We start from the raw sequence: 11987 nt of genomic DNA on the forward strand, positions 1-11987 counted from the left end.
GTACAACAGGGTATTATCATCATCCCCGTTTTACACGAGGAAATAAACTCAGAGTTGGTATTCCTAACCTAAGGTCATTCAGCTAGTAAAGATGAGGACTGGGACTAGAAATTCCTCATCTAGCAGCAGCTGGTTCACTATTTCTAATGATAAGTAGATGCTGAAATACATTTACGTGCTACAGAATAAGATCTGGGCAACAAGATCATAAATCCAAATCCCATGTATTAGGAATAACTAAATCTATAAATAATGTGGCTGGGCAATACACAAACTAGAGCCTTTCAGAGTAGAGTTTTCACCTAAAACAAGGAAGTAAGCTAAATTCATTATTTACCTTCTGCCTGTTTCATTGGATTGTTGGTCTTCCGTGGGTGGTGGGTAACACTCTCTCCATTTTTGGGGTCTGATTCCAGTTTTAGGATTAAGACTTCTAAGTCTGACATGACAGCAACATATCCAACACAAAAAGAAATTTCAACAGGAGTGATACTGTCAGTGTGTATAATTAAGGAACGTTCGAAGTCCAATACTGAGAATTCTTCATTAATCACCTGATACTTCAAACTAAATAAGACTAACTTATTTGTGCAGCCAACAAGAAGGTCTCCTTTCACAGGGCAACAGGAAATGCACAAGGGGGTCTCAGAAAGCGGCATCTCCAAAATAGACATCTGGTCCCTGAAGGTTTCACTGAAGGGTGCCTCCACGTTATGTCCAACCATTCGGATACACACTCGGGAGTTTTCAGTCCTTTTACTTCTCCAGTTCACATAAGCACGTAGAAACGTAGCTTTGTTTTTCTCTTCAATTGCTACCAAATAGTCTCCTGAGAAGGAAATAAGATTATACTTAGAATCTGTAATTAGAAACAACCACTTACCCTGCACCATGAAAAGGAACTATTAATGAATCTTAATGTGAATGGTTAAACTAAAGATCGACTAGAACAAAACTCTAAGTAACAAGATCTTGTGTGTATTTTTAACTGACATTAGGCATTTAGGATCTGAAATACAATCTCTCCTCATTTTAATGTCTTAAGCTAACCCATTAACGATTCACGCAGCTTACAGAGAAATTTTATATTTTATTCCTTATAGTAACTCTAAGTGTTACTATAGCTCTGAATGTACAGCTCCAACAAAGCTCTCCTGACATACAGACTTTAGTATTGGCATGATGTTAAAATTAAGTATAAATTAAGAAGCTCTGAAGAGGTTAGCAGAACTTACACTACAACACCTCTGCTTCCCACAAAAGTCATATCTTCACGTCAATTCTGAGAAATAGGATAAAGCTGTACATATTAAATAAAATTTAAATCCAAGCTAATTTTCCCTTAGTTGTTGATTTCATTAATTTTTTAAAAATTACTAAGTAATTCTGTAATTACTTTCTGTTGTGAGAAGTCAAAGTGATAGAGATACAAAATGAAAAGCATGAGGAGTCCGACCCATAAGGAGACAGTGTTAACACATACAGCCCGCTCTGTGTCCTTCTAAACCTTTCTTTCAGATAAACATAGATCAAAGAGTGGCAGCTTGTCATTTTGTTTTTGTTTTTACCAAAATGGAAGCATACTAAATATATTTAACAATCTGCAGCTTTTAAAAATTACCAGTGTACTACCAAAAGATTACCAATATAGCTTTCCCTTCAGGTTAGATACATGGATATCTAACATCCTTTTCAATATCCACAAAATAATCCTGTATGTATATGTATGTCATAATTGAGTCAACAATTCCCCTGTTGATATACTACATTCAAGCATTTCCAGTTTTTTGGCCACTATACTTCATGCAGTAATAAACAGGCCTATACCTATATATTTATTTACTGGAGGTTAGTTTCAATGACATAGATTCCCCAAAGTGAGAGTACCGGGCCAAACGGCAGGCATATTCTGAATTGTAATAGATATTTCCAGATTACTATCACAGGTCGTCACCAGCACTGCTTGAATGGGACTGCTTCCCCACATCCTCAGTAGCACTGACTCGATGTGATGGAAGAAACAGGCACTCTCATGGTTATTATAATTTATGTTCTTCAGACCACTTATAAAGCTGGCCATCTTATCCTGTGTTTATTCAGCCACGTATAATTTCTGTTCTGCAAGTTATCCACTCTATTACACTGATTTGTTTTTCTTATAAAGAAATAGCAGCTCTCTGGGTAAGAGCGATATTAATCCTCTGTTGGCCATGAATAGCAAATCATTTTTGGTAGTCTAACGTTTGACTTTTGACTTGGCTATTGTCTGACTTTACATGATGTCTCTTACCATACAATTTTCATGTAGCCATATATGTATCTTTTCCTTCTTGGCTTCTGAGTTTCCTAACATGCTTAAAACTGTCTCTTCTGTCCTCCAAATGACATAAACACACCCTTACACATTCTATTTTAGTGTTTTTTAATTAAAATTCTTACTCTCCAGAATTTTGTGGGTGAGGGAGGTATAAGTCGAGGTTCTTCCAAACAGAGAGCCTACTATATGCTTAAACATTATTAGGTAAACAAGCCCTTTTCCAGTGAACTGAAATTGAAGTGCTGCTGTTAGCACGCTAACTTCCCTTTTACAGAGGCAGCATGCAAGCGGGGGCAGCCCCTTTCTGCCAGCCTCCTGAGTGTCTCCTTCCTCCTCCTCCAGAAGGAGCCAGCCCTCAGGAGAGGCAAAACTTCTCCTGTTGCTGGTTCCTTTGATGCCACAGAGGCAGAGCCTGCATCTGTCCTGTCCACAGAGATCCTGGTGGAATGCCAAGGTATATCCTGCAGGTTCCATACACTTGTTCACTCTAATGTTCATAGCATTTTTCACTAGTCAAGAGGTGGAAGCAGAAACTTCCAGAGAAGCAGTTTCATGGGGTTGGGGGCAAAAGATGCTATGTGGCCTCCATCTTCCTTGAATTCCCTCAGTAAATACATTTAGAAAAAGTTTTTTGGTTGTGGTAAAATACATATAATATAAAATTTACCATTTTTACCATTTTTAAGTGTACAATTCAATGGCATGAAGTACATTCACACTGTTGTGCAACCATCCCCACCCTCTCTACATGGCTTTCATTATTTACATAATACAACATAGCATCAATGCTGCATGATTATGTACAATACATAAATATGAACTATCTGTACACATCTGCAGATCCAACTCAGAACTAAGGTACACAAAATTGAAAGCAAAACTGAATGCTTTAAGAATGAAAGTAGAAACTAGGACTGAACACTGCCATAAATTATAGTAGTGTCTCATGAAAATAGACTTTGGCAACTACCTTTCTATCTCTATGAATTTGACTATTCAGGTACCCTCATATAAAATGAATCATTCAATATTTGCCCTTTTGTGTCACGTTTATTTCACTTAGCATAATGTCTTCAAGGTTCATTTTGTCGTAGCATGTGTCAGAATTGCATTCCTTTTTAAGGCTGAATATTATTCTATTGTATGTATAAAACACATTTTGTTTATCTGTTCATCTGTTGATGAACACTTGGGTTGCTTCCACCTCTTGACTCTAGTGAAAAATGCTAAGAACATTAGTGTATAAACATCTACACAAGTCCCTGCTTTCAGTTATTGTGTATATGCCCAGAATTGAAATTGCTGGATCATATGGCAATTCTATGTTTAATTTTTTGAGGCACCTCCATATTGTTTTCTATAGCAGCTCTATTATTTTACACTCCCACCAGCAAATGTACAAGGGTTCCAATTTCTCTACATCCTCACCAACACTTGTTATTTTCTATTTGTTTTGATAATAGCCATCTTAACAGGTCATGAAGTTGTACCTCATTGTGGTTTTGACTTGCACTTCCATGATGATTAGTGATGTTGATCATCTTTTCATGTGCTTGTTGGCCATTTAGAGAAATGTCTATTCAAGTCCTTTGCCCATTTTTGAATTGGGTTTTTTTGTTGAGTTAAAGGAGCTCTTTATATATTCTAGATTTTAAACCCTTACCAGGTATGTGCTTTGCAAATATTTTCTCCCATTCTATGGGTTGCCTTTTCAATCTGTTGATAGTGTCCTTTGATGAAGAAAAGTTTTTAATTTTGATGATATCCACTTTTTCTAATTTTTTTCTTTTGATGTCAGTACTTCAGTATCATATTCAATTTACTAAGTGAATTTTGAAACTAAGAATATTTGGGGTAGGGAATAGCCCAGTGGTAAAGTGTGTGCTTAGCACATACAAGGTCCTGGGTTCAATCCCCAGTGCCTCCATTAAAAAATTTAAAAAACTAAGAATATTTCTTTAGTTATAATAAAAGCTTTTTATTCATGCATCTATAAATACATGCCTATTTCACTGGTAAACTCTATACATCAACTGTTTATATATAATTTGCAAACTGTAGATAGGAACTATGCTGTCCTATATGTTTTCAAATTAATAACTTTACAAAGGATGAACTAGAACTTGCTAAGTATGTCCACCTAACAAGCCAAATGACCAAGAAGAGCTTTAGATTAGCATTTTTTTCAGTTAATCCTCACAACAGCCCTTCAGGACATTATTCCCTTCTCCATTTTACAGATCACAAATCTGAGGCTCAGATAAGCTAAGTAATTTGCATAAGGCAACACAGCCAATAAATGATGGAGCTGGGACTTAAACCTGGATGTGGTTAGCTCAAAGGTCAATGCTCACTCCCCAATAATGCTGTCTCTCAAAATGTTAGAAAGGAAAACAAAAAATGTTAGAAAGGAGGTATAAGTCTAGAGGATTCTGTGGAGCTTATAACCCTTTATAAAAGAAAGGAATCAACCTTTTTAAAACATTATGTGCCCAGGGCTTTATTTTACTTATTTTATAACAGCTTCTGTCTTCATTAAGTAAACCTGAAAATTATTATTATATTAATTAAAATTAATATTATATATTATAAAATTATTCTTATATTTACCCTTAAGCTGTGAGTCATTGATTTAAAAAAAAAATAAGTAAACTTTTCCTTTTATATAGAAAGATCATAAACCTGGTTAACACTAATAGCAGACTTCGGAAAAGGCTGCACTCCTATGACAAAATTGATATTAGAAGGCAGAAATAGCATATGATGCAGCAAACTGCTTTGTAACTTTAGAAAAGTTTAGGGAGGGTAGGGCTTGGAGGGAGAAAACAGAAAGATGGGCTTTTTAATACACTTGTTCTAAACGACTGGTGATGGGGGCCACGTGGTCTCGTCCTCCCTGCCCCACCACCTGCAGACACCCCTTTATAAACAAGTGTCCAACACCAGAGTTCCCCACAAAGCACTCAGCCCTGGCCACCAGGTCTCTCTCCCTCCAGAGCAAGGAGTTCCCATGTCTCCCCTTCCTCCCTTCACACACAAAACCTAAATTAAGTTTCCATTATTGATGAGGATGTTAGAAACCCCAATCCTTCAAAATTTCTACCACTTTCTCCCTAACTCCCCCAAATTTTATAAAAGGAGACTGATACCCTGCTAATTAAAGATTTAAAAGAAAAAAAACTGAAAATGTTTTCTGCTTCGGTAAGAGAACTGCAAAGCATTTACAGTAAATATAAATTGCTGATATAAAATTTTTCTTTTTTTTTAATGAGGTGCAAAAGGTAGGGGAGACACTGGGCTCACAGCAGGAATCTCCATGTCCATGTGACTGTGAGAGGGTGGAAAGAGACCCAAAGGAAAAAAACTGAGAAGTGGAAGATGTGTTATCTGGGTATCAGCATAGTTAAGAGTTGCTACCAGTGGCTTGATAGAAGCTGTCTCCAGGACTGAAAGTTACCCTTGAGCTATATGACTAATGCCATACCCACATGACTCCTGAACTCTAAGACAGCCAACTGAATTACAAAACCATCTTTGTTTTTCAAGGCTTCAGTACCACGCTACTGGGCTGCGTACAGCAGCCAGTATGGCTCTAGGTCAGTGATTCTCAATCTCGACCAAACAGGAGACAATGCTGGGCCACACCCCGGGGAAAACTGACACTCTCTGAGGCTGTCAGGCCCAGGAATCAGTACTTTTAAAAGCTCCCCAGGCGATTCTTATACACAAGTAGTGGCATTCAAGGATTCCCCGGAATCACCACTACCAACAGGCAAGAAAGCTAGAGGTTTACATAAAGCCTGCCACTTCTAATTCTAGATTAAATGTCTGTTAGGAAGAATGCGGCAAATCATGTAAACATACTAATGTTGCAACTGGTGAGTTTACCACTCAATACAGCTCTTGAAGAACAGGACTCTTAGGTCTAAAAAGTCAGTGGGGAGAACTACCAATATTGTGAAATGATTAGGAGAATGATACCATAATAAATACCAAAATCAGAATCTCATGCTGAAGGAGAACTTACAGATCTAGTAAGTGGCTTTCACACAGGTCTGTGGACCTGCTGGCCCCTGTTGATGTCTTCACTAGTCAAAAAGATAAAATAATAACAGCACAGTAAGTTGTTCATAAAGCAACAACATCCAATGTTTGGGGCTGTTTTTCTTTTTATAAATAATGGTGTCAGTGAATAGTATGGCTTTTCATTTTTTTTAATATATAGTTTTACTTGGTAAAATGAACAGATACTGTGTATGACAGCCCTATTTTTTTGTGCTGATCCACAGAATTCCAATGTCTGGAAATCACTGATCTAGTATTCAGTTTACTTTAAAACAACAACAACAACAACAACAACAAACTGAAACTGAGACCCAAACATTTCCATAAACTCACACCCGACCAGTTGCAAACAGAGTAAAGATTAGACAGAGATCTCAAATCCCCCAGGTTCACGCTCTCCACTTTTATTAGTAAGTACTCAGCTACAGGCTTTTCCACCTTAAATGCTGCAATTTACACCTTTACACCCCTCTTGAAAAGCTGGACTCAAATTTCACGTGTATTATTAGTTAAGAGACTCCTATGGTGAATCCTTCTGTAACCTGAAGACGTACCTATTTTTAAATGTTGGGTTTTTCTAAAATAAGGATACACCCACACAGTATCCCTAGGTACTGTTTCACATTTCTGGTGAAAAAAAAAAAGACTAGTGGATGCTGTTACTCTGTTTAGGGGGGAAGGGGTCTAAGACCCGAGTTCTACTTCATAGAGATTTAAAAATCAGCATATAATGTGGGTCAAAAATCTGTAGGAAATGGATAAAAGTATAGATTTAAAGGGACTATGAGTTGTCGTAATTGTTGAAGATGGGAACCTGGGAGATTCAGGAGACTATTCTCTACTTTTGTGTGTGTCGTTTTCTATACTAAAAAAACGTTTATTTGGTCTGGTTAAGTGTCTGGGTTGAGTGGAATCCAGCCCCCCCCCCAATCAAGGGCCTTTCCGGCAAGTGCTCCAGAAGAGGGGGAACAATCAGCGTCCCCCGCCCACCAGAAGCAGGCTCCCACCTGTGGTTGCCACCACAACCGCACAGCTCAGCTCACCTTACCTTCCGTCAGCCGCCTGACCGGGCGAGACCATAGGGCAAGCACGAAGTCCCTTTCCCACCCAGAGGTGTCGGCGTCGCTCGCTCTAGGAAGGAGGCCCCAAACCCGGGCCCACGCGCCCCCTGACACCGCTGCTACTCACCGGCCTCACTGTAGGCCAGGCGCAGCACCCTGCCCAGCGTGGAAAAGGCGCACCTCTGCTGGCACAGCTCCTGGCCCGAGACGGCGAACGCCTCCACCTTGCAGCCCGCCGCCACGAACAGCGCATCGCGTCCTCCACCGCAGAACCGCTCGGGCTCCAGCTTGCAGGGCACCACCTGCTGCGACCCGAACGGGTGCAGGTTGTACAACCGCACCATCCCCGCAACTGGCTGCGGGCCGCCCACTGGGCCCGCTCCGGCCTGCCCGCCCGGCGGGGCTCTCGGAGACCCCACACCGCTCTCAGAAGCTGGACCGCTTCCGCGAGCGATTGCGCGGAGCAGAGTCACGTGAGCGCCAGCCGGTCGGGTCTGCGGCTGGGATTCTTAAAGAGGCAGCTACCCGGCGAGGGCGCAGCCCGGGGAGAGATCACGCCGGCCCTTCCCTGCCCCGCCCCGCCCGCCCGCGTCCGCGCCCGGCGGCCTTGGACCCAGCCGCGCAGTCCTGACCACGCCTCGGCGCCCAGAGGATGGGTGGCACAGGGACCGCTGTGTCCTTCCTTTAGTCTTTTCACATTACTGCTTTGGGTCAGGCGAGATGTTCCTTGAGCACATTTTAACACTTGATCATATGCTGTCTTGTACCATTTTGTACTTGTTTCAGGGGCATCACTTGTGTCTAGGAGATAGCCTGCGAGCTTCAGTAGGATAGGGCTGCAAAAACTGCAGCCGAGTGCACACAGCTCAGCTCCGGGCTAAACACACCAAAAAGCTCCTCAGAAATACTGGAACTTTCAGAATGTTTTGGTTGGAAAAGAGTGACGCCTCGAACGTGCTTGGCAAAAAAAATTTGCTGAAGAATCGTATCGTCTAATGAACTCCAGATATTTGGGAAAAGGTTCGTATAAGCTCCAGAATACAGAGGCGTAAGGGTGAAACCACTGGCGCTCAGTCCAGTGCTGCTAAGACTGTCCTGTAATCTGTAAGTATTCCTGACATCTCAACGCGGAGCTCAGGGTTGCAATCCCATTTTCTAAAAAACAGATTTAGATGAAGCGGATATTGCAGCTACTCTTTTCAATTCATCCAGAAAGTAATCTACGGATTGAGGGATGCTGTCTTACTTTTGGCACGCAGGGACAGAACTGAAAAGAAAAAGCAAAATTTTCTTTAGGCAACCATAACCCTTTCTTCTAAGAATTGACAAATGAGATACAATTGGACTGAAGCTAATTAAACTCTATCCCCATTTCCTAAGCCCTCTAAATGAATAAAGTACCCCTAAGTAATAACCTTCTCTCCTTCACCCAACCTATAGGGACTCACTGGGAGACAACAATTCATCAAACTCAATGAGGCTGAGAAGTGGACAAGGAGGTTGCTCTGGTCAGCCAGCTAGGGCTGCAAACTCACAGAAGGCTCCTGTAGAAAACAACCAGCCTAACACAGCCCCAAACTCATTCATTTAGATACGACACTCATGAATACACCCTTTCTCCACTAAAATATCTGCCTTATTGTCCTCTTCTGATTAATTTTCTCTTTCAAGACTTAAAATTACAATTTTAGCACTAAATTAAAATTTCAAGACTAAATTTACAATTATTGTAATCTTACCTACATTTAAAATGTCTAGTTTGGAGAAAGAAGTGAGATTTGCTCAAAGCTTGCAACACCAGTCCTAGAGATAGCCACTTCTCCCCCATACTTGCATGCACCTGGGCTCATCTAAGATTCTTCGAGACTAAACATAGTAGCCAAGGAAAGATGGGGGGTGTGCCTGGTTTCCCTGTTTGTCAGTAGCTGTAAATAGAAGCTGTCTATTTGTATTCCCTGTTACAAATGCAGAGGTAGCAGTGGACACACCATCATTTCCTTCTGGGAGGCTAGGTTAGTCGGCTAGGCAGTTATAACAAAATACCACAGAATGGATGACTTAAACAGTAAGTGTTTAAAAATTTTTTTCCACAGTTCTGGAGGCTAGAAATCCAAAATCGAAGTGTCTGCAGTTCTGGTTTTTCCTAAGGCCTCGCTCCTTGGCTTGCAGATGGCCACTGTCTTAATCTATTTGAGCTGCTATAACAAAATACCACAGAGCAGATAGCATATAGACAACAGAAATTATTTTTTCACAGTTCTGGAGGCTGCGAAGTCCAAGATCAAGGTGCCGGCTTAGGTGGGAGAGGATCCTCTTTGGGGTTGCAGACTGCTGACTTCTTACTGTGTACTCACTGGCTGGAAGGGGCTAGGGAGCTCTGGGGGATCTCTTTTGTAAGAACACTAGTCTCATCCATGAAGGCTCCACCCTCATGACTTAATCACCTTCTAAGACTCCACCTTTTAACACCATCACATTAGGTGTTAGGATTCCCGTATGTGCTTAGCATCATTAGTCATTAGAGAAATGCAAGTCAAAACCACCACTGGAGACCATTACTTACTTCTCATGACTTACTGCCTTGCTTCTTTTTGAGTCCTTTCTAATACTACTTCCCTGACAGCTCATATAATTTATCCTCCACTCCAGACTTCTGGTACTATCATCTCATCCTCTTTTATTTTTCTCATTCTTACTTAGTTTTTATCATTAGTTAGCATTGTATTATAGATTATACATTTGTTTGCTTTTTATCTTTCTCTTCCACTAGAAAAGAAGCAAATTGAGAGTAGATGTCTTCTCATAACTATAGCCCCAGCACCTAGAAAATTGCCTGACAGATAGCAGGTGCTTGGTAAGTATTTGGCAAGTGAATGAGCTTGGACCTACATGAATGGGACCCTTACAGTCACATAGTCATGTTTATTTAATCTCTCATAGTCTTAGTTTCCTCATTCCTACCTTAAAGGGTTGGCAAGAGGATTAAATGAAATAATGCTTTTAAAGCATTTCACACAGTGCTTGGCAGGTGGTTCACACATTCTCTTATTCTTTTTAAAATTTTTTAATTTTTTGTATTTATTTGATTAAACACCTCCCATGTCCTCCTCCCCCCTCCCCCTGACCCTGCCAGTCTTTTTATTTTAACAGATGTTGTATATCCAGGCCTTACCAGGACCATTCCTTTCAAAGGATCCATTCTCATTTGTGATGTTTATGGATATACTGCTACCCTTCGAGTTTAGAAACAAAAGTCATCATTAACATGGTGTCTGGGCCCTTCGTACCTCTTTGAAGAAGACATCTCAGTTGAAACTTTGGAAATTATTAATAAACTTGGCCCAAGATACTGTGGTAACTTCCAAGCTGTGCATGCCCAAGGTTTGGGGTGTTTTGATTTATAATAACTTTGCTGATATTATTTTTAAGGACATCCAGTTATTTATAGCATATTTATAAAGAATAAACTCAGCATAGACCAGTCATTAGAGAAGACCTCTGCACTTGGATCATTATATATTTATAACCCAATAGAAAATGTTGCAGAAAAGGAAATGACAATCTCTTTTAGATTTCAAGTCCAAAGCACATAATGGAGGAAAGTGGGTGGGTGATACCATCATCAAAGAAAGAGGGAAGAGGAGATAAGTTACATTCCTTTTAATGAAGAAGCTTTTTAACTAAAGTATACTGTTGTCTTCAATTATTAAACAGGCAGACAAAACATCCACATTTTCATGATTGATTGTTGGCAGTTCAAACAGGGAGCATTGCTCCCATCTGGGAAAGATGAGAAATGAATCTATGTACCTTCAGTAAACCTTTATGCATGGTGAAAGGCGATTGAGTGCTGCAGAGTGTTTCTGTCTTTATCTTATTCTTTTATATGTTGATATCTGCTCATTTCTGCCATTTTTCTGTGACCTATGACCCTTTCACCCAGTTTAGGCAGCAGGAGCCAGGGAATTATATACTCCCTGCCCTCAGGGAAATGATGACAGAGCAGAACCAAAGAATCTAATTCTTGTCTTTAAAATTTTAAAAGCTCAGATGGAATTATAGTTCAAAAAGATTTGGGAAATTATGCCATCAGGCGGGACTGGTTGCCTCCCAAACCACTGATTGTTCAAAGTGTGCTAAATTGAGGTGAAGTGGAGGGTTTGAGGGGAACAAAGTAGTTAAAGGCAAGTATGTGTTTCTGAGAAGGGGCCCTGGGTCTGTCCAAACCTAGGCTCCCCACTATCACACAAAAGGGGCCCAGGGAAGGATGAAATGACAGAAATATCAGTTGGATTTAAAGAATCCAAGAGCTAAGGACAGGAAAACGGCCAGAAAGCAAAGAGCTGGTCGGCAGAGTTGCCAAAGGCCCTGCAGTAGTGGCACTGAGGTGAGGATAGACAGACAATGGGGACTGAGCAGCCTCGCATCTCCTTGTGTACCCCAGGGCAGCCAAGGCTAGTGGGGTCATGGGAGGGTGCCATACACAGCCCCTCTGGTTTCCCACAGTCCTAGGGGCCCGGAGGGAAAGGAAATAAGCAAACAGC

General features: G+C 40.7%; 1 protein-coding gene across 1 annotated transcript in view; it reads right to left on the bottom strand.

The window, feature by feature from the left end:
- The window catches only part of HPS3 (HPS3 biogenesis of lysosomal organelles complex 2 subunit 1), a 35858-nt gene extending 27938 nt beyond the window's left edge, over positions 1–7920 (bottom strand). The window contains 2 exon segments of the mRNA XM_006187254.3: positions 338–829; positions 7571–7920. Of these exon segments, the coding sequence (XP_006187316.1) occupies positions 338–829; positions 7571–7787 (709 nt within the window). The 5' untranslated portion in view covers positions 7788–7920.
- Between the last annotated feature and the right edge of the window lie 4067 nt (positions 7921–11987).

This window comes from Camelus ferus, chromosome 1 (genome assembly GCF_009834535.1).
Source record: "Camelus ferus isolate YT-003-E chromosome 1, BCGSAC_Cfer_1.0, whole genome shotgun sequence".
NCBI lineage: Eukaryota > Metazoa > Chordata > Mammalia > Artiodactyla > Camelidae > Camelus > Camelus ferus.